Genomic DNA, 26,635 nt, shown 5'->3' with positions numbered 1-26,635 from the left:
ATTTTCTATAAAACAGGAGGAATCTGTTTTTTGTCACCAACAAAAACGCTAGTCGAAGATTTTCTATAAAACAGGAGCAATCTGTTTTTTGTCACCAACAAAAACGCTAGTCGAATATTTTCTATAAAACAGGATTAATCTGTTTTTTGTCACCAACAAAAACGCTAGTCAAAGATTTTCTATAAAACAGGAGCAATCAGTTTTTGTCACCAACAAAAACGCTAGTCAAAGATTTTCTATATAACAGGAGCAATCTGTTTTTTGTCACCAACAAAAACGCTAGTCGAAGATTTTCTATAAAACAGGAGCAATCTGTTTTTTGTCACCAACAAAAACGCTGGTCTAAGATCCTCTTTATGACAGGAGCAATCAGTTTTTTGTCACCAACAAAAACGCTAGTCGAAGATTTTCTATAAAACAGGAGCAATCTGTTTTTTGTCACCAACAAAAACGCTGGTCTAAGATCCTCTTTATGACAGGAGCAATCAGTTTTTTGTCACCAACAAAAACGCTAGTCAAAGATTTTCTATAAAACAGGAGCAATCTGTTTTTTGTCACCAACAAAAACGCTAGTCAAAGATTTTCTATAAAACAGGAGCAATCAGTTTTTTGTCACCAACAAAAACGCTAGTCGAAGATTTTCTATAAAACAGGAGCAATCTGTTTTTTGTCACCAACAAAAATGCTGGTCTAAGATCCTCTTTATGACAGGAGCAATCAGTTTTTTGTCACCAACAAAAACGCTAGTCGAAGATTTTCTATAAAACAGGAGCAATCAGTTTTTTGTCACCAACAAAAACGCTGGTCCAAGATTCTCTATATGACAGGAGCAATCAGTTTTTTGTCACCAACAAAAACGCTGGTCTAAGATCCTCTTTATGACAGGAGCAATCAGTTTTTTGTCACCAACAAAAACGCTAGTCAAAGATTTTCTATAAAACAGGAGCAATCAGTTTTTTGTCACCAACAAAAACGCTAGTCAAAGATTTTCTATAAAACAGGAGCAATCTGTTTTTTGTCACCAACAAAAACGCTAGTCGAAGATTTTCTATAAAACAAGAGCAATCTGTTTTTTGTCACCAACAAAAACGCTGGTCTAAGATCCTCTTTATGACAGGAGCAATCTGTTTTTTGTCACAAACAAAAATGCTAGTCGAAGATTTTCTATAAAACAGGAGCAATCTGTTTTTGTCACCAACAAAAACGCTAGTCCAAGATCCTCTATACAACAAGAGCATAAATGTGTCAGAGAGTTTCCATACGGTGTCTGCTGACCAACTCCAGCTCGTGTTTCCTTCCATGATGACATCATCACTAAATGACATCATTGCATTGATATTGTAAATATGCACGAGGGGGGTGCGATCAGCAGGATCTCATTCCCGACTTTACAGTTAAGTTTTTAGTTAGGGAGCGGCACCTCCTGTCAGGCTGCTGTGTTGTTCCCTCAATCTTCTCGAGCGGCTTGGGAATACTCGAGGCCTTTTTATAGCGCTGGATTCCACACAGAGTGTGACGTCACCTCAGACTCCTTTAACACAACAACCTTTTTTTAGCCCATTTCTGTCAAACCTCTCACCAACTCGTGAAAACACTCAGGAGCCATCCAATACTCAAGCTTTATTACCTACTAAAACACCAGTCAAAGATCTTCTGTTTGACAGGAGCACTCTGCTGTTTTTTTGTTACCTAGTACTAAACACTAACCAAAGATCCTCTCCATGACAGGAGCACTCTGCTGTTTTTTTGTTACCTAGTACTAAACACTAACCAAAGATCCTCTCCATGACAGGAGCACTCTGCTGTTTTTTTGTTACCTAGTACTAAACACTAACCAAATATCCTCTCCATGACAGGAGCACTCTGCTGTTTTTTTGTTACCTAGTACTAAACACTAACCAAAGATCCTCTCCATGACAGGAGCACTCTGCTGTTTTTTTGTTACCTAGTACTAAACACTAACCAAAGATCCTCTCCATGACAGGAGCACTCTGCTGTTTTTTTGTTACCTAGTACTAAACACTAACCAAAGATCCTCTCTATGCCAGGAGCACTCTGCTGTTTTTTTGTTACCTAGTACTAAACACTAACCAAAGATCCTCTCTATGCCAGGAGCACTCTGCTGTTTTTTTGTTACCTAGTACTAAACACTAACCAAAGATCCTCTCTATGACAGGAGCACTCTGCTGTTTTTTTGTTACCTAGTACTAAACACTAACCAAAGATCCTCTCTATGACAGGAGCACTCTGCTGTTTTTTTGTTACCTAGTACTAAACACTAACCAAAGATCCTCTCTATGACAGGAGCACTCTGCTGTTTTTTTGTTACCTAGTACTAAACACTAACCAAAGATCCTCTCTATGACAGGAGCACTCTGCTGTTTTTTTGTTACCTAGTACTAAACACTAACCAAAGATCCTCTCTATGACAGGAGCACTCTGCTGTTTTTTTCTTACCTAGTACGAAACACTAACCAAAGATCCTCTCTATGACAGGAGCAATCTGCTGTTTTTTTGTTACCTAGTACTAAACACTAACCAAAGATCCTCTCTATGACAGGAGCAATCTGCTGTTTTTTGTTACCTAGTACTAAACACTAACCAAAGATCCTCTCTATGACAGGAGCACTCTGCTGTTTTTTTGTTACCTAGTACTAAACACTAACCAAAGATCCTCTCCATGACAGGAGCACTCTGCTGTTTTTTTGTTACCTAGTACTAAACACTAACCAAAGATCCTCTCCATGACAGGAGCACTCTGCTGTTTTTTTGTTACCTAGTACTAAACACTAACCAAATATCCTCTCCATGACAGGAGCACTCTGCTGTTTTTTTGTTACCTAGTACTAAACACTAACCAAAGATCCTCTCCATGACAGGAGCACTCTGCTGTTTTTTTGTTACCTAGTACTAAACACTAACCAAAGATCCTCTCCATGACAGGAGCACTCTGCTGTTTTTTTGTTACCTAGTACTAAACACTAACCAAAGATCCTCTCTATGCCAGGAGCACTCTGCTGTTTTTTTGTTACCTAGTACTAAACACTAACCAAAGATCCTCTCTATGCCAGGAGCACTCTGCTGTTTTTTTGTTACCTAGTACTAAACACTAACCAAAGATCCTCTCTATGACAGGAGCACTCTGCTGTTTTTTTGTTACCTAGTACTAAACACTAACCAAAGATCCTCTCTATGACAGGAGCACTCTGCTGTTTTTTTGTTACCTAGTACTAAACACTAACCAAAGATCCTCTCTATGACAGGAGCACTCTGCTGTTTTTTTGTTACCTAGTACTAAACACTAACCAAAGATCCTCTCTATGACAGGAGCACTCTGCTGTTTTTTTGTTACCTAGTACTAAACACTAACCAAAGATCCTCTCTATGACAGGAGCACTCTGCTGTTTTTTTCTTACCTAGTACGAAACACTAACCAAAGATCCTCTCTATGACAGGAGCAATCTGCTGTTTTTTTGTTACCTAGTACTAAACACTAACCAAAGATCCTCTCTATGACAGGAGCAATCTGCTGTTTTTTGTTACCTAGTACTAAACACTAACCAAAGATCCTCTCTATGACAGGAGCACTCTGCTGTTTTTTTGTTACCTAGTACTAAACACTAACCAAAGATCCTCTCTATGACAGGAGCACTCTGCTGTTTTTTGTTACCTAGTACTAAACACTAACCAAAGATCCTCTCTATGACAGGAGCACTCTGCTGTTTTTTTGTTACCTAGTACTAAACACTAACCAAAGATCCTCTCTATGACAGGAGCACTCTGCTGTTTTTTGTTACCTAGTACTAAACACTAACCAAAGATCCTCTCTATGACAGGAGCACTCTGCTGTTTTTTTGTTACCTAGTACTAAACACTAACCAAAGATCCTCTCTATGACAGGAGCACTCTGCTGTTTTTTTGTTACCTAGTACTAAACACTAACCAAAGATCCTCTCTATGACAGGAGCACTCTGCTGTTTTTTTGTTACCTAGTACTAAACACTAACCAAAGATCCTCTCTATGACAGGAGCACTCTGCTGTTTTTTTGTTACCTAGTACTAAACACTAACCAAAGATCCTCTCTATGACAGGAGCACTCTGCTGTTTTTTTGTTACCTAGTACTAAACACTAACCAAAGATCCTCTCCATGACAGGAGCACTCTGCTGTTTTTTTGTTACCTAGTACTAAACACTAACCAAAGATCCTCTCTATGCCAGGAGCACTCTGCTGTTTTTTTGTTACCTAGTACTAAACACTAACCAAAGATCCTCTCTATGCCAGGAGCACTCTGCTGTTTTTTTGTTACCTAGTACTAAACACTAACCAAAGATCCTCTCTATGACAGGAGCACTCTGCTGTTTTTTTGTTACCTAGTACTAAACACTAACCAAAGATCCTCTCTATGACAGGAGCACTCTGCTGTTTTTTTGTTACCTAGTACTAAACACTAACCAAAGATCCTCTCTATGACAGGAGCACTCTGCTGTTTTTTTGTTACCTAGTACTAAACACTAACCAAAGATCCTCTCTATGACAGGAGCACTCTGCTGTTTTTTTGTTACCTAGTACTAAACACTAACCAAAGATCCTCTCTATGACAGGAGCACTCTGCTGTTTTTTTCTTACCTAGTACGAAACACTAACCAAAGATCCTCTCTATGACAGGAGCAATCTGCTGTTTTTTTGTTACCTAGTACTAAACACTAACCAAAGATCCTCTCTATGACAGGAGCAATCTGCTGTTTTTTGTTACCTAGTACTAAACACTAACCAAAGATCCTCTCTATGACAGGAGCACTCTGCTGTTTTTTTGTTACCTAGTACTAAACACTAACCAAAGATCCTCTCTATGACAGGAGCACTCTGCTGTTTTTTGTTACCTAGTACTAAACACTAACCAAAGATCCTCTCTATGACAGGAGCACTCTGCTGTTTTTTTGTTACCTAGTACTAAACACTAACCAAAGATCCTCTCTATGACAGGAGCACTCTGCTGTTTTTTGTTACCTAGTACTAAACACTAACCAAAGATCCTCTCTATGACAGGAGCACTCTGCTGTTTTTTTGTTACCTAGTACTAAACACTAACCAAAGATCCTCTCTATGACAGGAGCACTCTGCTGTTTTTTTGTTACCTAGTACTAAACACTAACCAAAGATCCTCTCTATGACAGGAGCACTCTGCTGTTTTTTTGTTACCTAGTACTAAACGCAAACCAAAGATCCTCTTTCTGACAGGAGCAATCTGCTGTTTTTTTGTTACCTACAAAAATGGCTAACCAAAAGTTCTGTAGATGACAGCAACAGTCTGCTGTTTTTTGTTACCTACAAAACTCTTACCAAAGATACTTTAAAATGACAGGAGCACTCTGATGTGTTTGGTTACCCAGTACTAAACGCTAACCAAATGTTTTTTTGTTACGTACAAAAAAGCCAGTCAAAGATCCTCTTTATGACAGGAGCACTCTGCTGTTTTTTGTTACCTACAAAACTCTTACCAAAGATACTTTAAATGACAGGAGCGCTCTGATGTTTGTTACCTACAAAATCGCTAACCAAAGATCCTCTATTGCACAGGAGCACGCCCCTGTTGTTGTTACTGCCCAAAAACGCTAACCAAAGATCTTTTATATAACAAGAGCACTCCGTTGTTTTTTGTTACCTACAAAACTCTTACCAAAGATACTTTAAAATGACAGGAGCACTCTGATGTGTTTTTGTTACCTACAAAAGGGGCGCATTTCAATTCCTGACACACACTTGTTATTTCATATGTTGACCAGAGGGGGCGCACTTTTAAAATCAACACGCAGTCAATTTGAAAAATCCCTCCTTTATGGGACCAGCGTAATGTTGATAGATTTCACCACCAGGGGGTGCAAGAGACATTCTCTATTAGATGCCATGGTTTTCCGTATCAGGACCATGATTTATGTCCTAAGTTGTTCACACCTCCTCATATGGAAGCTACTTTTCCTTGTTGATGTCTCAAGAAGGTAGAAATACAAGAACACACACACACACACACACACACACACACAAACACACACACTTGTATCTCTTACCTTCTTGAGACCTCCGAGTTGTGCAAAATGAGAATTTCACAAGAAAAATGTAGAATTTTGGCAGTATTATAGTAATAAAAGTCGGAATTTTACAAGGAAAACTGAACATTTGTGCAATATTACGATAAAAGTTACAATTTTACTCAATAACAGTCGCGATTTTTCAGAAAAAGCTCAAAATGTTGGCGATTTTATTAAAAGACTCGTCATTTTACTCCACAAAAGTCACAATTTTATAACAGCACTTTCCAATGTTGGCAATATTATAATAATAATCGGAATTTTACTTGGCAAAATTATGACAAAAGTCATAATGTTACTCAAAAAAGTTTCGCAATTTTCCAGAAACAAAAAAATTTGCGATAAAAGTCAGAATTTTACATGACAAATGTCGCCATTTTTACATGAAAAAATTTCATTATTTTACGACAAAATAACACAATAATACAGAAACAATATGGGAAATTGTTCCCATTTTTTTACGAAAAAAGTTGACACATTGTGAGAAAAAGACTGCTTTTAGTAAAAAAAAAATTAAATTTTTTTGTTTGTAATGGGTTTTAATCGTCATTATTGACTTCAAGTTATTACAGAATGTCTCTGTATACGTATTTATTTTTTTAAATAAATTTGGGCCAAAAGGGGCGCATTTCAATTCCTGACACACACTTGTTATTTCATATGTTGACCAGAGGGGGAGCACTTTTAAAATCAACACGCAGTCAATTTGAAAAATCCCTCCTTTGTGGGACCAGCATAATGTTGATAGATTTCACCACCAGGGGGTGCAAATGAGACATTCTCTATTAGACGCCATGGTTTTCCGTATCAGGACCATGATTTATGTCCTAAGTTGTTCACACCTCCTCATATGGAAGCTACTTTTCCTTGTTGATGTCTCAAGAAGGTAGATATACAAGAACACACACACACACACACACACACACTTGTATCTCTTACCTTCTTGAGACCTCCGAGTTGTGCAAAATGAGAATTTCACAAGAAAAATGTAGAATTTTGCCAGTATTATAGTAATAAAAGTCGTAATTTTAAAAAGAAAACTGAACATTTGTGCAATATTATGATAAAAGATACAATTTTACTCAATAACGGTCGCGATTTTACAGGAAAAGCTCAAAATGTTGGCGATTTTATTAAAAGAGTCATCATTTTACTCCACAAAAGTCACAATTTTATAACAGCACTTTCCAATGTTGGCAATATTATAATAATAATCGGAATTTTACTTGGCAAAATTATGACAAAAGTCATAAAGTTATTCCAAAAAGTTTCGCAATTTTCCAAGAACAAAAAAAATTGCGATAAAAGTCAGAATTTTACATGACAAATGTCGCCATTTTTACATGAAAAAATGTCATTATTTCACGACAAAATAACACAATAATACAGAAACAATATGGGAAATTGTTCCCATTTTTTTACGGAAAAAGTTGACACATTGTGAGAAAAAGACTGCTTTTAGTAAAAAAAAAAATTATTTCTATTTTTTGTTTGTAATGGGTTTTAATCGTCATTATTGACTTCAAGTTATTACAAAATGTCTCTGTATACGTATTTATTTTTTTCAATAATTTTGGCCAAAAGGGACGCATTTCAATTCCTGACACACACTTGTTATTTCATATGTTGACCAGAGGGGGCGCACTTTTAAAATCAACACACAGTCAATTTGAAAAATCCCTCCTTTTTGGGACCAGCGTAATGTTGATAGATTTCACCACCAGGAGGTGCAAATGAGACATTCTCAATTAGACGCCATGGTTTTCCTTATCAGGACCATGATTTATGTCCTAAGTTGTTCACACCTCCTCATATGGAAGCTACTTTTCCTTGTTGATGTCTCAAGAAGGTAGAAATACAAGAACACACACACACACACACACACACACACTTGTATCTCTTACCTTCTTGAGACCTCCGAGTTGTGAAAAATGAGAATTTCACAAGAAAAATGTAGAATTTTGCCAGTATTATAGTAATAAAAGTCGTAATTTTACAAGGAAAACTGAACATTTGTGCAATATTATGATAAAAGATACAATTTTACTCAATAACAGTCGCGATTTTTCAGAAAAAGCTCAAAATGTTGGCGATTTTATTAAGAGAGTCGTCATTTTACTCCACAAAAGTCACAATTTTATAACAGCACTTTCCAATGTTGGCAATATTATAATAATAATCGGAATTTTACTTGGCAAAATTATGACAAAAGTCATAATGTTACTCCAAAAAGTTTCGCAATTTTCCAGGAACAAAAAAATTTGCGATAAAAGTCAGAATTTTACATGACAAATGTCGCCATTTTTACATGAAAAAATGTCATTATTTTACGACAAAATAACACAATAATATAGAAACAATATGGGAAATTGTTCCCATTTTTTTACGGAAAAAGTTGACACATTGTGAGAAAAAGACTGCTTTTAGTAAAACAAATTCAATTTTTTTGTTTGTAATGGGTTTTAATCGTCATTATTAACTTCAAGTTATTACTGTATGTCTCTGCGTACATATTTTTTTATTTTTTTCAATTAATTTTGGCCAAAAGGCATGCATTTCAATTATACTTACACACACTTGTTATTTCATATGTTGACCAGAGGGGGAGCACTTTTAAAGTCAACACAGTCAATTTGAAAAATCCCTCCTTTTTGGGACCAGCGTAATGTTGATAGAGGCGATGCAAATGAGACGTTTGGAGCATGATTTATGTCCTGAATTGTTCAGCGGTCCTCATATGGAGGCTACTTTTCCTTGTTGATGTCTCCAGAAGGTAGAAATACAAGAACACACACTGGCAGCTGTGCCATGAGGTCAGCGAGCTATAGCGTGAAGGCGCTAAAGGTGACGTGTGTTGGTTTTATCGCGGCAGCACAGCAGGCCGCAGCCCACAGGCCGCAGCAGGAAGTGTGCTGCTCGGTCCAAATAAAGATTAGGACCTGCTGTCAGGCTGAAGAACGTCAGTCGGGATATAAACCAGTTCCACTGAAACATTTTTTTTTTTTTGTAGAAAAAAATGTTAACATTCCGGAAATGTGAAAGTTGGAGTACAGTTTATGGTGCGTTTTTTTTTTTTTTTTCCTCTGGGAGGGGGGGGGGTTTGGTTGCGCCCTAAAAAGTGTTACTGCTGCAAGTATAACAGCAGTTTAATTGTAACATGCATCCACGAACACATTGTTGAAAATCGCCATGTTAAATCGCTAATGCTAATCGATAGCATGTCAATGGCGAAGCCCAAGTTCAAACCCCGTTTCCATATAAGTTGGGAAATGGTGTTAGATGTAAATATAAACAGAATACAATGATTTGCAAATCCTTTTCAAGCCATATTCAGTTGAATATGCTACAAAGACAACATATTTGATATTCAAACTCATAAACTTAATTTATTCTTTTGCAAATAATAATTAACTTAGAATTTCATGGCAGCAACATGTGCCAAAGTAGTTGGGAAAGGGCATGTTCACCACTGTGTTACATCACCTTTTCTTTTAACAACACTCAATAAACGTTTGGGAACTGAGGAAACTAATTGTTGAAGCTTTGAAAGTGGAATTCTTTCCCATTCTTGTTTTATGTAGAGCTTCAGTCCTTCAACAGTCCGGGGTCTCTGCTGTCCTATTTTACGCTTCATAATGCGCCACACATTTTCCATGGGAGACAGGTCTGGACTCCAGGTGGGCCAGGAAAGTACCCGCACTGTTTTTTTATGTTGTAACACATGCTGAATGTGGCTTGGCATTTTCTTGCTGAAATAAGCAGGGGCGTCCATGAAAAAGAAGGCGTTTAGATGGCAGCATATGTTGTTCCAAAAGCTGTATGTACCTTTCAGCATTAATGGTGCCTTCACAGATGTGTAAGTTACCCATGCCTTGGGCACTAATGCACCCCCATACCATCACACATGCTGGCTTTTACACTTTGCGTCGATAACAGTCTGGATGGTTCGCTTCCCCTTTAGTTCGGATGACACAATGTCGAATATTTCCAAAAACAATTTGAAATGTGGACTCGTCAGACCACAGAACACTTTTCCACTTTGCATCAGTCCATCTTAGATGATCTCGGACCCAGAGAAGCCGGCGGCATTTCTGGATGTTGTTGATAAATGGCTTTCGCTTTGCATAGTAGAGCTTTAACTTGCACTTACAGATGTAGCGACCAACTGTATTTAGTGACAGTGGTTTTCTGAAGTGTTCCTGGGCCCATGTGGTGATATCCTTTAGAGATTGATGTCGGTTTTTGAGGGATGGAAGGTCACGGTCATTCAATGTTGGTTTCCGGCCATGCCGCTTACGTGGAGTGATTTCTCCAGATTCTCTGAACCTTTTGATGATATTATGGAGCGTAGATGTTGAAATCCCTAAATGTCTTGCAATGTCACTTTGAGAAAGGTTGTTCTTAAACTGTTTGACTATTTGCTCACACAGTTGTGGACAAAGGGGTGTACCTCGCCCCATCCTTTCTTGTGAAAGACTGAGCATTTTTTGGGAAGCTGTTTTTATAGCCAATCATGGCACCCACCTGTTCCCAATTAGCCTGTTGGATGTTCTAAATAAGTGTTTGATGAGCATTCCTCAACTTTATCAGTATTTATTGCCACCTTTCCCAACTTCTTTGTCACGTATTGCTGGCATTAAATTCTAAAGTTAATGATTATTTGCACAAATTAAAATGTTTATGAGTTTGAACATCAAATATGTTGTCTTTGTAGCATATTCAACTGAATATGGGTTGAAAAGGATCATTGTATTCTGTTTATGTTTACATCAAACGCAATTTCCCAACTCATATGGAAACAGGGTTTGTATATTAGCATCAAGCTATCACACTGTTGGAAAAGCGGAGCCTTACTTCACTTACGTTTTTTGAGTAAATTTCTTAGTGGGCGTCGACAATTGCAACATTGCCTGGAGGGCTTGTCCGCTCTCAGTGCTGCTGGAGTGCTGGCCAAGTACCAAAGTGCCACTCCAGGACTTTGGTATTTGTTGCTCACCTTTGCAAGAAGAAGTGTTCTGCATGTATGTTCTTGTGGGAACACCCCGGGATGGAACTCCTCCACTCCTGAAGGGTTGCAGATGTGTCAAGACATGCACCGTTACTCTTAACTGTGCATATTGGTACCTTTCCACGTTCAAACCGAGACGGTACCAATCCCTGGTACCTGGCAGGGGTGGGGCTTCGTCCTACAAAGTGTTAGTACTGTAAATATTGGACTTATTGCACACCAGCTGTTCGATTCTAACGTGCATCTTAGTTGACGTTTTCATTAACACATTTGGTGTTTAAATCGCCATGTAAAATCACTTATGCTAATCGCTAGCATGTATATGGCGTATCCAATGTGAATTAGCATCGAGCTAGCGCATTTTGAAAAGTGGAAGCTCATTTTTTTACAAAACATGCTTGCTTTGTTGACATGAAAAATTGCAACATAATACACCTGTTTTCCTGCTCATGTCATAGTCAGGAAGTAGTCTTTTCCATTAAAATAAATGTATTAGTCGTTGAGTCCTAAAAAGTGTTTGTACTGTAAGTATTGTACTTATTACACACCAGGTGTTTGAAAGTAACTTGGATCTTAGTTGTAGTTATCATATTACAAATTTAGAGGCGTTAAAATCACCGCGCTAATGCTAATCGCTAGCATGTATATGGCATATCCCATGTTAATTAGCATCGAGCTAGCGCATTTTGAAAAGTGGAAGCTCAGTTTTGAGCGCTTTTTTTAGAAAACATGCTTGCTTTGTTGACATGGAAAATTGCAACATAATACACCTGTTTTCCTGCTAATGTTGTCATAGTCAGGAAGTAGTCTTTGCCATTAAGATAAATGTACCAGTTGTTCAGTCCTAAAAAGTGTTAATACTGTAAGTATTGTACTTATTACACACCAGGTGTTTGAAAGTAACTTGGATCTTAGTTGTAGTTTTCATATTACAAATTTAGAGGCGTTAAAATCACCGCGCTAATGCTAATCGCTAGCATGTATATGGCATATCCAATGTGAATTAGCATCGAGCTAGCGCATTTTGAAAAGTGGGGGATTTTTTGAGCGCTTTTTGTAAGACATGCTTGCTCTGTCTATATGGAAAATTGCAACGTAATACGCCTGTTTTCCTGCTAATGTTGTCATAGTCAAGAAGTAGTCTTTGTCATTAAAATAAATGTACTAGTCGTTGAGTCCTAAAAAGTGTTAATACTGTAAGTATTGTACTTATTACACACCAGCTGTTTGATTGTAGCATACATCGGAGTTGACGTTTTCATGAACACATTTGGTGTTTAAATCGCCATGTAAAATCACTAATGCTAATCGCTAGCATGTATATGGCATATCCAATGTGAATTAGCATCGAGCTAGCGCATTTTGAAAAGTGGAGGCTCATTTTTGAGCGCATTTTTTACAAAACATGCTTGCTTTGTTGACATGGAAAATTGCAACATAATACACCTGTTTTCCTGCTCATGTTGTCGTAGTCAGGAAGTAGTCTTTGCCATTAAGATAAATGTACTAGTCGTTGAGTCCTAAAAAGTGTTAATACTGTAAGTATTGTACTTATTACACACCAGCTGTTTGATTGTAACGTGCATCTTAGTTGTCATTTTCATTAACACATTTTGGTGTTTAAATCGCCATGTAAAATCACTAATGCTAATCGCTAGCATGTATATGGCGTATCCAATGTGAATTAGCATCGAGCTAGCGCATTTTGCAAAGTGGAAGCTCATTTTTGAGCGCATTTTTTACAAAACATGCTTGCTTTGTTGACATGGAAAATTGCAACATAATACACCTGTTTTCCTGCTCATGTTGTCGTAGTCAGGAAGTAGTCTTTGCCATTAAAATAAATGTACTAGTCGTTGAGTCCTAAAAAGTGTTAATACTGTAAGTATTGTACTTATTACACACCAGCTGTTTGATTGTAGGATACATCTGAGTTGACGTTTTCATTACAACATTTGGTGTTTAAATCGCCGTGTAAAATCGCTAATGCTAATCGCTAGCATGTATATGGCATATCCAATGTTAATTAGCATCGAGGTAGCGCATTTTGAAAAGTGGAGGCTCATTTTTGAGCACATTTTTTACAAAACATGCTTGCTTTGTTGACATGGAAAATTGCAACATAATACACCTGTTTTCATGCTAATGTTGTCATAGTCAGGAAGTAGTCTTTGCCATTAAGATTGTTCAGTTGTTCAGTCCTAAAAAGTGTTAATACTGTAAGTATTGTACTTATTACACACCAGCTGTTTGAAAGTAACTTGGATCTTAGTTGTAGTTTTCATATTACAAATTTAGAGGCGTTAAAATCCCCGCGCTAATGCTAATCGCTAGCATGTATATGGCATATCCAATGTTAATTAGCATCGAGCTAGCGCATTTTGAAAAGTGGGGGCTTTTTTTGAGCGCTTTTTGTAAGACATGCTTGCTCTGTCTACATGGAAAATTGCAACATAATACACCTGTTTTCCTGCTAATGTTGTCGTAATCAAGAAGTAGTCTTTGCCATTAAAATAAATGTACTTGTCGTTGAGTCCTAAAAAGTGTTAATACTGTAAGTATTGTACTTATTACACACCAGCTGTTTGATTGTAGCATGCATCTTAGTTGACGTTTTCAGTAACACATTTGGTGTTTAAATCGCCATGTAAAATCACTAATGCTAATCGCTAGCATGTATATGGCGTATCCAATGTGAATTAGCATCGAGCTAGCACATTTTAAAAAGTGGGGGCTTTTTTTAAGACATGTTGGCTTTGTCTACATGGAAAATTGCAACATAATACGCCTGTTTTCCTGCTCATGTTGTCGTAGTCAGGAAGTAGTCTTTGCCATTAAGATAAATGTACCAGTCGTTGAGTCCTAAAAAGTGTTAATACTGTAAGTATTGTACTTATTACACACCAGGTGTTTGATTGTAACTTGCATCTTAGTTGTAGTTTTCATATTACAAATTTAGAGGCGTTAAAATCACCGTGCTAATGCTAATCGCTAGCATGTATATGGCATATCCAATGTTAATTAGCATCTAGCTAGCGCATTTTGAAAAGTGGGGGCTTTTTTTGAGCGCTTTTTGTAAGACATGCTTGCTTTGTCTACATGGAAAATTGCAACGTAATACGCCTGTTTTCCTGCTAATGTTGTCCGTATCAAGAAATAGTCTTTGCCATTAAAATAAATGTACTAGTCGTTGAGTCCTAAAAGTGTTAGTACTCTAAGTATTGTACTTATTACACACCAGCTGTTTGATTGAAGCATACATCTGAGTTGACGTTTTCATGAACACATTTGGTGTTTAAATCGCCATGTAAAATCGCTAATGCTAATCGCTAGCATGTATATGGCGTATCCAATGTGAATTAGCATCGAGCTAGCGCATTTTGAAAAGTGGAGGCTCATTTTTGAGCGCATTTTTTACAAAACATGCTTGCTTTGTTGACATGAAAAATTGCAACATAATACACCTGTTTTCCTGCTCATGTTGTCGTAGTCAAGAAGTAGTCTTTGCCATTAAAATAAATGTACTAGTCGTTGAGTCCTAAAAAGTGTTAATACTGTAAGTATTGTACTTATTACACACCAGCTGTTTGATTGTAACGTGCATCTTAGTTGTCATTTTCATTAACACATTTTGGTGTTTAAATCGCCATGTAAAATCACTAATGCTAATCGCTAGCATGTATATGGCGTATCCAATGTGAATTAGCATCGAGCTAGCGCATTTTGAAAAGTGGGGGCTTTTTTTGAGCGCTTTTTTTAAGACATGCTTGCTTTGTCTATCTACATGAAAAATTGCAACATAACACGCCAGTTTTCCTGCTAATGTTGTCATAGTCAGGGAGTAGTCTTTGCCATTAAGATAAATGTACCAGTCGTTGAGTCCTAAAAAGTGTTAGTACTGTAAGTATTGTACTTATTACACACCAGCTGTTTGATTGTAACGTGCATCTTAGTTGTCGTTTTCATTAACACATTTTGGTGTTTAAATCTTGGTAAAATCGCTAATGCTAATCGCTAGCATGTATATGGCATATCCAATGTGAATTAGCATCGAGCTAGCGCATTTTGAAAAGTGGGGGCTTTTTTTGAGCACTTTTTTTAAGACATGTTTTCTTTGTCCATCTACATGGAAAATTGCAACATAACACGCCTGTTTTCCTGCTAATGTTGTCATAGTCAGGGAGTAGTCTTTGCCATTAAGATAAATGTGCCAGTCCTTGAGTCCTAAAAAGTGTTGGTACTGTAGGTATTGTACTTATTACACACCAGCTGTTTGATTGTAGCATACATCTGAGTTGACGTTTTCGCCATGTAAAATCGCTAATGCTAATCGCTAGCATGTATATGGCATGTCCATTGTAAATTAGCATCGCGCTAACGCATTTTGAAAAGTGGAGACTTTTTTTTGCGCATTTTGTAAGACATGCTTGCTTTGTCTACATAGAAAATTGCAACATAAAACGCCTGTTTTCCTGCTAATTCTGTCATAGTCAGGAAGTAGTCTTTGCCATTAAGATAAATGCAGCAGTCGTTGAGTCCTAAAAAGTGTTAGTACTGTAAGTATTGTACTTATTACACACCAGCTGTTTGATTGTAGCATGCATCTTAGTTGACGTTTTCAGTAACACATTTGGTGTTTAAATCGCCATGTAAAATCGCTAATGCTAATCGCTAGCATGTATATGGCGTATCCAATGTGAATTAGCATCGAGCTAGCGCATTTTGAAAAGTGGAGGCTCATTTTTGAGCGCATTTTTTACAAAACATGCTTGCTTTGTTGACATGGACAATACACCTGTTTTCCTGCTAATGTTGTCGTAGTCAGGAAGTAGTCTTTGCCATTAAAATAAATGTACTAGTCGTTGAGTCCTAAAAAGTGTTAGTACTGTAAGTATTGTACTTATTACACACCAGCTGTTTGAGTGTAGCATATATCTGAGTTGACGTTTTCATTAAAACATTTGGTGTTTAAATCGCCATGTAAAGTCGCTAATGCTAATCGCTAGCATGTATATGGCACATCCAATGTTAATTAGCATCGAGCTAGCGCATTTTGAAAAGTGGGGGCTTTTTTTAAGACATGTTGGCTTTGTCTACATGGAAAATTGCAACATAACAAGCCTGTTTTCCTGCTAATGTTGTTGTAGTCAGGAAGAAGTCTTCGCCATTAAGATAAATGTACCAGTCGTTGAGTCCTAAAAAGTGTTGGTACTGTAGGTATTGTACTTATTACACACCAGCTGTTTGATCGTAACGTGCATCTTAGTTGTAGTTTTCATTAACACATTTTGGTGTTTAAATCGCCATGTAAAATCGCTAATGCTAATCGCTAGCATGTATATGGCATATCCAATGTTAATTAGCATCGAGCTAGCGCATTTTGCAAAGTGGGGGCTTTTTTTGAGCGCTTTTTTTAAGACATGCTTGCTTTGTCCATCTACATGGAAAATTGCAACATAACACGCCAGTTTTCCTGCTAATGTTGTATTGGTGAGGAAGTAGTCTTTGCCATTAAGATAAATGTGCCAGTCGTTGAGTCCTAAAAAGTGTTAATCCTCCAAGTATTGTTTATCGTATTATCGAGCTGGCGCACTTTGAAAAGTGGAAGCTTATTTTGGATTGTCCTTCCAGCGACGACCACGGCTTCAGTCCGCTGCACTGGGCCTGCAGGGAGGGGCGCGGCGGCGTGGTGGACATGCTCATCATGAGGGGCGCCCGCATCAACGTGATGAACCGCGGCGACGACACACCCCTGCATCTGGCCGCCAGTCACGGCCACGGCGACATCGTGGCTAAGGTACGCCCCCCCCCCCCACGTTATGACACCATGGCGACGACCTCACCTTTGCCTGAACTGTGTGCAGCTGATTCAGTGCAAAGCGGACCCAAACACCGTCAACGAACACGGGAACACGCCGCTGCACTACGCCTGCTTCTGGGGCAAAGAGGAGGTGGCGGAGGTAGCGACACGCCGCACTGACAGCGCCCTCTGCTGGACAGATTACATCAAACTAGGAGTTAAAGGGGAAGGAGGGTTAAAAATAGACATTTTTAAAGCAGTCTCAATTACTCACGTTTATTTGCTACTCAGGTGGTCTTGGAACTTCATCCCCCCAAATAGACGGGGTACACGCTACATAAATATATTTTGCGTATTTATTACCAAAGTTTTTTTTTTGGACATTGAGTTTATGCAACTTAATTTTTTGTGTTTAAATTTTGTGAACTGAATTTTTTACATCAAATCGTGCTGACACTTTCATTGGAAAAAAACATGTTAGCAAAATACGTGTTTAAAAATCAAGCATTTTGAAATTATACATTTTCAAGTTACAAAAAATGTTATACGCTAAATTTTTACTCAATTTTTTCTACAATTATTTTTTCTAAAAATTAATTTTTAAATACACTGAATGTTCCTACAATTATTTTTTTCTAACAATTATTTTTTTAAATACACTGAATTTTTCTAACAATGAATTTTAAAACAATGACAACACAATTTTTCTCCACTGAATTTTTCTAATGATGACTTTTTATACCCTGAATTATACATTTAACTTGAATACACATTTTTATACACTACATTTTTCATACACAAATTTTTTTATTCACTAAATTTCTATACGTTAAATGTGTAAACACAATTTTTCATACACTAAATTTTAGACAGTTTTTCATACTCCAAATTTTTCTAACAATTACTTTTCATACACTGAATTATTATGCACTGAATTGTTTACACCAAATTTTTCATACACAACATTTTTACACGCTAAATTTTTCTAACGGGAATTTTCCTTACAGTTAATATTATACACTGAATTCGTCTACAATTAATTTTTAGATACACTGAATTTTTCTCACAAAGAATTTTGAACCAATGACTTTTTATACACAACATTTTTCCAATGACTTGTTTTACACTGAATTATTATTCACTGAATTATACATTCAATTTCTATACCGTACACTACATTTTTATGCACTAAATTTCTATACATTAAATGTGTGTACACAATTTTTCATACACTACATTTTTATACACTAAATTTTTCTAATCACTTTTTATACATTGAACTATTATGCATTATTTTTTTTACACTACATTTTTATACACTGAATTTTTCATACACTACATTTTTATACGCTAAATTTTTCTAACGGTAATTTTTAAACAAATTTTTATACACTGAAATTTTATACACTCAATATTTCTAACGTGAATTTTTCTTACAGTGAATTTTATACACTGAATTTTTCTAAAATTAATTTTTTTAAATACACTGAATTTTTGTAACAAGAATTTTACAACAATGACTTTCTATACACAAAATTTTTCCAATGACGACTTGTTATTCACTGAATTATACATTCAATTTCGATACACTACATTTTTCATTCACTAAATGTCTATCCACTAAATTTATATACATTAAATGTGTATACACAATTTTTCATACGCTAAATTTTTCTAACAATTACTTTTTATACACTGAATTATTATGCAGTAATTTTTTTACACTACATTTTTATACACCAAATTTTTCATACACTACATTTTTATGAGATAACTTTTTCTGACAGGAATTTTTAAACGTTTAATTTTTACACACAAAATTTTTCTAACAATGAATTTATAAACACTGATTTTTTTACACTGAATTTTTGTAAGAGTGAATTTTTTAACGCTGAATTTTCAAACACTGAGCTTTTATACACAGACTTTTTCTAACACTGAATTAAAAAAAAAATGTAATTGAATTTTTGTACACTGATTTTTTAAACACAAAAAAAATCAATGAAATTAATTCAATTTTATGTACAAAACTTCAGTTCACAAAATTCAAACTGAATTTTTCAACATAATTCTTAAACGTTGAATGTTTATACACTAACTTTTTCTAAAAGTGAATTTTTAAACACTGAATTTTTCTAACATAGATTTTTTTAACGCTGAGTTTTGAAACACTGAGCTTTTATACCCTGATTTTTTTTTTAAATGAATAGTTTTAATTGAATTTTTATATACTGATTTTTTTACACTGAATTTAATTTTTTTTTGTTTTTTTTTTTTGCATTTTTGTACACTGACTTATTTACACAGAATTTTAAACTCAAAAAAATCTATGAAATTCATAAAATTATATGTACAAAAATTCAGTTCACAAAATTAAAACTGATCTTTTAAACACTGATTTTTTATACACAGAATTTTAATACACTACATTTTTCTACACTACATTTTTTTAACACAATTTTTATACTGTGAATTTCAAAACACACATTTTGATAAAAAAAAAGTTTTTTCAATTAAATTTTCAGCATAATTTGATGTAAAAAAAAATAATCTGTAAAAATCAATTCACAAAATTCGAAAGCAAAAAAAAAAAAGTGTTATATTAATTCAGTTACCAAAAAAAAACTTTAGTAAAAACAACACAAATTAACCTCTATAAAAATACATGTACATTACTAAAACATTTATTGGTGGTAACTTTGACCACAAAAAATAATTTGATGTCCACAATAAAATTTAACTTTAAGTTGTTCCACCAGATCTGATCCAGATTGACATAAATATCAATGAATCATCTCAGCATGTCATTTTGTGGTCTTCAAGTTACATTTGCGTTAAACTGAAAAACAAATATTTTCGAATTTTCTTTTGACGTGCCGCTGCTCATTCCATGACAAAGAAGGAGTTCTAAGGATTCTTGTTTGTGTTAATTCTTGAAGAATCTTTGTGCTCGTTTAGGACCTGCTGGACAGCGGTGCTGAGGTGTGTGTGTGCAACAGGTACGGACAGACGCCTCTGGACAAGGCCAAGCCCCGCTTGAGGCAAATTCTTCAAGGTGAGAAGTCACTAAGGAAGGTATTAAGTAGGGATCGGTCATCTATCGGTCTGTATCGGCCAGGTTTCCGTGAAAAATGACGTGATCGGACCATCACAAAAGCTGTCCCGTCTGTATTTACTTGTAGTACCTGGGTCGACAGCCAACTGTATATGTCCATACACAGTGTGGAGCCGCTCCCCTAAGTTAATCACCCTCCATTGCGGCAACTAAACATGCTACATGAGTAAGAGCAAGCAGAAGCAAACACGGAGGGACGCTAACCTCTAAGTTAGCTTGAAAGAACTGATGAAAAAAGTGCCCAGTAGAGTTTAGAAGAGTAGATGGAAGCATGTTTCAACAAAAAGTAAGAAAAATCAGGAGCAGGAGGAAGTACATGAAATATTCGTCGGCACATATGATACTGGCGGTCACGTCCAACCCGATGCCCTGACCCACCGTCAAAACATTTCAGGGAGATCGGAGCACATGTAAGGAAGTTATGACTGTTATAGTTTTTCACCACAAGGAGGCGAAAAATGCAGTTGCGTCCCACCCAACATCGAAATATTCCGGATGATCGGTCCATGTGGAAGGATGTTATTACTGATATATTTTTTCACCACAAGGGGGCGAAAAAAGACGCCACAGTCATGCAGTTGCATCCCACCCGAATACTTACAAATTTTCTGGAAGATCGGAGTATGTGTAAAGAAGTTATTACGTTATAGTTTTTCACCACAAGGGGGTGAAAAAAGACGCCACAGTAGTCACGCAGTTGCGTCCCACCCAACATCGAAATATTCCGGAAGATCGGTGCATGTGGAAGGATGTTATTACTGATAAATTTTTTCGCCACAAGGGGGCGAAAAAAGACGCCACAGTCACGCAGTTGCATCCCACCCGAATCCTTACAAATTTTCCGGAAGATTGGAGTATGTGTAAAGAAGTTATTACCGTTATAGTTTTTCACCACAAGGGGGTGAAAAAAGACGCCACAGTAGTCACGTAGTTGCGTCCCACCCAACATCGAAATATTCCAGAAGATCGGTCCATGTGGAAGGATGTTATTACTGATATATTTTTTCACCACAAGGGGGCGAAAAAAGACGCTGCAGTCATGCAGTTGCATCCCACCCGAATCCTTACAAATTTTCTGGAAGATCGGAGTATGTGTAAAGAAGTTATTACGTTATAGTTTTTCACCACAAGGGGGTGAAAAAAGACGCCACAGTGGTCACATAGTTGCGTCCCACCCAACATCGAAATATTCCGGGAGATCGGTGCATGTGGAAGGATGTTATTACTGATATATTTTTTCACCACAAGGGGGCGAAAAAAGACGCCACAGTCATGCAGTTGCATCCCACCCGAATACTTACAAATTTTCTGGAAGATCGGAGTATGTGTAAAGAAGTTATTACGTTATAGTTTTTCACCACAAGGGGGTGAAAAAAGACGCCACAGTAGTCACGCAGTTGCGTCCCACCCAACATCGAAATATTCCGGAAGATCGGTGCATGTGGAAGGATGTTATTACTGATAAATTTTTTCGCCACAAGGGGGCGAAAAAAGACGCCACAGTCACGCAGTTGCATCCCACCCGAATCCTTACAAATTTTCCGGAAGATTGGAGTATGTGTAAAGAAGTTATTACCGTTATAGTTTTTCACCACAAGGGGGTGAAAAAAGACGCCACAGTAGTCACGTAGTTGCGTCCCACCCAACATCGAAATATTCCAGAAGATCGGTCCATGTGGAAGGATGTTATTACTGATATATTTTTTCACCACAAGGGGGCGAAAAAAGACGCTGCAGTCATGCAGTTGCATCCCACCCGAATCCTTACAAATTTTCTGGAAGATCGGAGTATGTGTAAAGAAGTTATTACGTTATAGTTTTTCACCACAAGGGGGTGAAAAAAGACGCCACAGTAGTCACATAGTTGCGTCCCACCCAACATCGAAATATTCCGGGAGATCGGTGCATGTGGAAGGATGTTATTACTGATACATTTTTTCACCACAAGGGGGCGAAAAAAGACGCCACAGTCACGCAGTTGCATCCCACCCGAATCCTTACAAATTTTCTGGAAGATCGGAGTATGTGTAAAGAAGTTATTACGCTATAGTTTTTCACCACAAGGGGACGAAAAAAGACGCCGCAGTCATGCAGTTGCTTCTCACACAACCATCCAAATTTTCCGGAAGATCGGCGCATGTGTAAAGAAGTTATTACTGTTACAGTGTTCCACAACAAGGGGGCGAAGAAGGGCACTGCAGTAGTCAAGCAGTTGCGTCCCACCCAACACTCCGACCCACAATCCAAATTTTCCGGAAGATCGGAGCATGTGTAAGGAAGTTATTACTGTCATAGTGTTTTACCATAAGGGTGTCGCAGTAATCGTGCAGTTGCGCCCCACCAAACAACCGACCCAACATCCAAATATTCCGTAAGATCGGCGCATGTGTAAAAAAGTTATTACTGTTATAGTGTTTCACCACAAGGGGGCAAAAAAAGACGCCGCAGTTGCATCCCACCCAACCATCCAAATTTTCCGGAAGATCAACAAATGTGTAAGGAAGTTATTACTAATATGGTTTATCACCACAGGGGGGCGACAGATGACGCTGCAGTAGTCAAGCAGTTGCGTCCCACCCAACACCCGACCCACCATCCAATTATTCCGTAAGATCGGCGCATGTGTAAAGAAGTTATTACTGTTATAGTTTTTCACCACAAGGGGGCGAAAAAAGACGCCGCGGTCATGCAGTTGCATCCCACCCAACCATCCAAATTTTCCGGAAGATCAACACATGTGTAAGGAAGTTATTACTGTTATAGTTTTTTACCACAGGGGGGCGACAAATGACGCTGCAGTAGCCAAGCAGTTGCGTCCCACCCAACATGCCGACCCCCCATCCAAATATTCCATACGATCGGCGCATGTGTAAGGAAGTTATAACTGTTATAGTGTTTTACCATAAGGGGGCGAAAAAGGGTGTCTCAGTAATCGTGCAGTTGCGTCTCACCCGAATCCTTACAAATTTTCCGGAAGATCGCAGCATGTGTAGGGAAGTTATTACTGTTATAGTTTTTCACCACAAGGGGGTGAAAAAAGACACCGCAGTAGTCATGCAGTTGCGTCCCACCCAACACCCCGAACCACCGTCCAAATTTTCCAGAAGATTGGAGCATGTGTAAGGAAGTTCTTACTGTTTTAGTTTTTCACCACAAGGTGGCGAAAAACGACGCCGCAGTCATGCATTTGCGTCCCGCCCAACCATCCAAATATTCCGGAAGATTGGAAAATGTGTAAGGAAGTTATTACTCATAGCGTTTCACTATAAGAAGACGAGAAAAGGTGTCGAAGTAGTCATGCAATTGCATCCCACCCAACATCCAAATTTTCCGGAAGATCGGAGCATGTGTAAAAAAGTTATTACTGTTATAGTTTTTCAACACAAGGTGGCGAAAAAAGACGTCATGCAGTTGCGTCCCATCCTACACGCCGACCCACCATCCAAATTTTCCGGAAGATCGGAGAATGTGTAAGGAAGTTATAACTGTTATAGTGTTTTACCATAAGGGGGCGAAAAAGGGTGTCTCAGTAATCGTGCAGTTGCGTCCCACCCGAATCCTTACAAATTTCCCGGAAGATCGCAGCATGTGTAGGGAAGTTATTACTGTTATAGTTTTTCACCACAAGGGGGTGAAAAAAGACACCGCAGTAGTCATACAGTTGCGTCCCACCCAACACCCCGAACCACCGTCCAAATTTTCCAGAAGATTGGAGCATGTGTAAGGAAGTTCTTACTGTTTTAGTTTTTCACCACAAGGTGGCGAAAAACGACGCCGCAGTCATGCATTTGCGTCCTGCCCAACCATCCAAATATTCCGGAAGATTGGAAAATGTGTAAGGAAGTTATTACTCATAGTGTTTCACTATAAGAAGACGAGAAAAGGTGTCGAAGTAGTCATGCAATTGCATCCCACCCAACATCCAAATTTTCCAGAAGATCGGAGCATGTGTAAAAAAGTTATTACTGTTATAGTTTTTCAACACAAGGTGGCGAAAAAAGACGTCATGCAGTTGCGTCCAATCCTACACGCCGACCCACCATCCAAATTTTCCGGAAGATCGGAGAATGTGTAAGGAAGTTATTACTGTTATAGTTTTTCACCACAGGGGGGCGACAGATGGCACTGCAGTAGTCAAGCAGTTGCGTCCCACCCAACATGCCGACCCCCCATCCAAATATTCCGTAAAATCGGCGCATGTGTAAGGAAGTTATAACTGTTATAGTGTTTTCCCATAAGGGGGCGAAAAAGGGTGTCTCAGTAATCATGCAGTTGCGTCCCACCCGAATCCTTACAAATTTCCCGGAAGATCGCAGCATGTGTAGGGAAGTTATTACTGTTATAGTTTTTCACCACAAGGGGGTGAAAAAAGACACCGCAGTAGTCATGCAGTTGCGTCCCACCCAACACCCCGAACCACCGTCCAAATTTTCCAGAAGATTGGAGCATCTGTAAGGAAGTTCTTACTGTTTTAGTTTTTCACCACAAGGTGGTGAAAAACGACGCCGCAGTCATGCATTTGCGTCCCGCCCAACCATCCAAATATTCCGGAAGATTGGAAAATGTGTAAGGAAGTTATTACTCATAGTGTTTCACTATAAGAAGACGAGAAAAGGTGTCGAAGTAGTCATGCAATTGCATCCCACCCAACATCCAAATTTTCCGGAAGATCGGAGCATGTGTAAAAAAGTTATTACTGTTATAGTTTTTCAACACAAGGTGGCGAAAAAAGACGTCATGCAGTTGCGTCCCATCCAACACGCCGACACACCATCCAAATTTTCCAGAAGATCGGAGAATGTGTAAGGAAGTTATTAGTGTTATAGTTTTTCACCACAGGGGGGCGACAGATGGCACTGCATTAGTCAAGCAGTTGCGTCCCACCCAACATGCCGACCCACCATCCAAATTTTCCGGATGATCGGAGAATGTGTAAGGAAGTTATTAGTGTTATAGTTTTTCACCACAGGGGGGCGACAGATGGCACTGCAGTAGCCAAGCAGTTGCGTCCCACCCAACATGCCGACCCCCCATCCAAATATTCCGTAAGATCGGCGCATGTGTAAGGAAGTTATAACTGTTATAGTGTTTCACCATAAGGGGGCGAAAAAGGGTGTCTCAGTAATCATGCAGTTGCATCCCACCCAACAACCCGACCCACCATCCAAATATTCCGGAGGATCGGAGCATTTATAAAGGATGTTATTACTGTAATAGTTTTTCCAACACAAGGGGGCGAAAAAAGACGCCGTAGTCATGCAGTTGCGTCCCAGCCAACACAGCGACCCACCATCAGAAATTTCAGGAAGATCGGAGTATGCGGAAGGAAGTTAAGACAGTTATTATGTTTCACCACAAGGGGGCGATAAAGGCGCAACTGTGTTAATTTTGTTGACGAAAAATTTTCGTCATAGTTATCGTCTTTTTTCTGACTAAAACGAGATAATAACTAAATAAGAAATAATTTACGTGGACTAAGACGATGACGAGGTGTATTGACATATTCGTCAACGAATAAAAACGAGACGAAAATGTCTGCCAGAGACGAAATCCAATCGGAACTCATTTCGTTCGGAAGGAGTTGGGAAGAGAACCAATCAGAGCGACGTGGTAAGGAAGTTACGTAAACGTAGTTGGCGTTTGAGACTGCTGAAGACAACATGTCAACGCCGGGGAGGAAGAGGAGAGAGGACATATGGGGACATTTTATATCTGAGGTCAAAGATAACAAGACGCAGTGTAAGAAATGTAGCGCGAGGATTACCGGGAAAAACACAACAAAGTTGAAGCGACATTTACAGTCCAATCACCCCGAAATCCACACACAGGTAAGCATTTTCCACAACATACAACTCACTCCACGTCATCTCGTTTATTACACGGCTTACTCGTGAAATACTACATTTGAGACGTGATTTTCATCAAAATACGACTTGATTTTTCCACTGTTTTGCTTTGACTTTCAGAAATTGAAGGGAAAGTTGACATATTACCCTTTAGTCGACTAAATCTACTGTAGTTTTCGTCAACTACAATCTTATGATGTTTCGTCAACTAAAACTAGACTAAAACTAAAACAATTTAAATAACTAAATTACGACTATTTAGTCAAAAGACTATGACTAAAACCTAATCAAATTTTGCTGTCAAAATTAACACTGAGGCGCAACTCATTTGGCCAAAGTCCCTCGGGAAGTTTGTAATAGTTTGACCCTTTTTTCCACCGAAAAATGGCCAAAAACAATTAAAGCAAAGTTTGGCGCCATACCAGGCAAACATTTTATAGCGTAGCAATTTATCAAAGCCTGTATCAGGGGTAGGGAACCTATGGCTCTAGAGCCAGATGTGGCTCTTTTGATGACAGCATCTGGCTCTTGGATAAATCTTAGATGACATTGCTTAACACGATAATTATGAATAATTTCGCTGGAATTCACAGTACTAAAAATAAAGTTCAAAATACAAAACATTCTCATGCATTTAAATCCATCCATCCGTTTCCTACCGCACCTGTTCAAGAAGTCACATCAATGGTAAGAAATATTTTATTGCTGCGGGGTCGTTCTCCCAGGAAGGCAGACGGACTACTCGGGACATGGCATTTAGGTAAAAACATGACTTAA

The 26,635-nt window shown here is 38.1% G+C and overlaps 2 protein-coding genes across 2 annotated transcripts in view; one reads left to right on the top strand and one right to left on the bottom strand.

Moving 5' to 3' along the window:
• bach1b (BTB and CNC homology 1, basic leucine zipper transcription factor 1 b) overlaps positions 1–26,635 on the bottom strand; it is a 113,437-nt gene that overhangs the window by 43,043 nt on the left and 43,759 nt on the right. The window lies entirely within an intron of this gene.
• Positions 1–26,635, top strand: part of LOC133552050 (integrin-linked protein kinase-like) — a 37,809-nt gene that overhangs the window by 3,027 nt on the left and 8,147 nt on the right. The window contains exons 3-5 of the mRNA XM_061899358.1: positions 16,729–16,894; positions 16,962–17,057; positions 19,856–19,952. Of these exons, the coding sequence (XP_061755342.1) occupies positions 16,729–16,894; positions 16,962–17,057; positions 19,856–19,952 (359 nt within the window). The remainder of the gene's footprint in view (positions 1–16,728; positions 16,895–16,961; positions 17,058–19,855; positions 19,953–26,635) is intronic.

This window comes from Nerophis ophidion, linkage group LG04 (assembly GCF_033978795.1).
Source record: "Nerophis ophidion isolate RoL-2023_Sa linkage group LG04, RoL_Noph_v1.0, whole genome shotgun sequence".
Classification (NCBI taxonomy): domain Eukaryota; kingdom Metazoa; phylum Chordata; class Actinopteri; order Syngnathiformes; family Syngnathidae; genus Nerophis; species Nerophis ophidion.
Note: the sequence above shows the minus strand (reverse complement) of the source record. Positions and strands in the feature narration are given on the sequence as shown.